At 65.3% G+C, this 490-nt stretch overlaps 1 protein-coding gene across 1 annotated transcript; it reads left to right on the top strand.

The window, feature by feature from the left end:
- Window positions 1–295: 295 nt before the first annotated feature.
- Window positions 296–454, top strand: MNEG_16215 (hypothetical protein; the record flags this gene model as incomplete). Its single annotated transcript, XM_014035316.1, has 1 exon — window positions 296–454. A coding segment is annotated over one exon (159 nt), but the record flags the coding sequence as incomplete, so codon positions are not given.
- Between the last annotated feature and the right edge of the window lie 36 nt (window positions 455–490).

Below are 490 nucleotides of genomic sequence, written 5' to 3'. Positions count from 1 at the left end.
GGGCATGCGTAAGTGCAAGCGCCACCTACAGCTGTTGGAGCGACGGCTCCACCGCAACTCGTCACGCGGCTCTGGCAGCTCTGGCCTGAGCCTATCACCTTCATTTGCCGCCTCCGCACCTCTCCCGACCACCATCATCCCTGCCTCGCCGCCCTCCCCACCCGCCGCCGCCCATTCAATCGCTCGCACCCAGCGCCATTATACGCATACACACACACATACAGCACACACAATCACTCACACGCGCACACACACACACACACACACCACATGCACATCGCCTCCCCCCCCTCAGGACCTGGACAGCGGCGCGGGTGCGGCCACGGCTGCAGACCGCATTCTGGCGGAGCAGGAGTTCCTGGAGAAGCAGGACGCAGCGGCAGGGGGTGAGGCCCGCGGCGGCCGGGAGATTGACATAGCTTTATGTGTATGGGTTGGGGGGCGCATGCATTGAGGCCGGGGGTATGGGGGTGCGGGGGTTGGGGGGAGC

Source organism: Monoraphidium neglectum, assembly GCF_000611645.1.
Source record: "Monoraphidium neglectum strain SAG 48.87 unplaced genomic scaffold scaffold06115, whole genome shotgun sequence".
NCBI lineage: Eukaryota > Viridiplantae > Chlorophyta > Chlorophyceae > Sphaeropleales > Selenastraceae > Monoraphidium > Monoraphidium neglectum.
The sequence above is the reverse complement of the archived record's forward strand: the minus strand, read 5'-3'. Positions and strand labels throughout refer to the sequence as shown.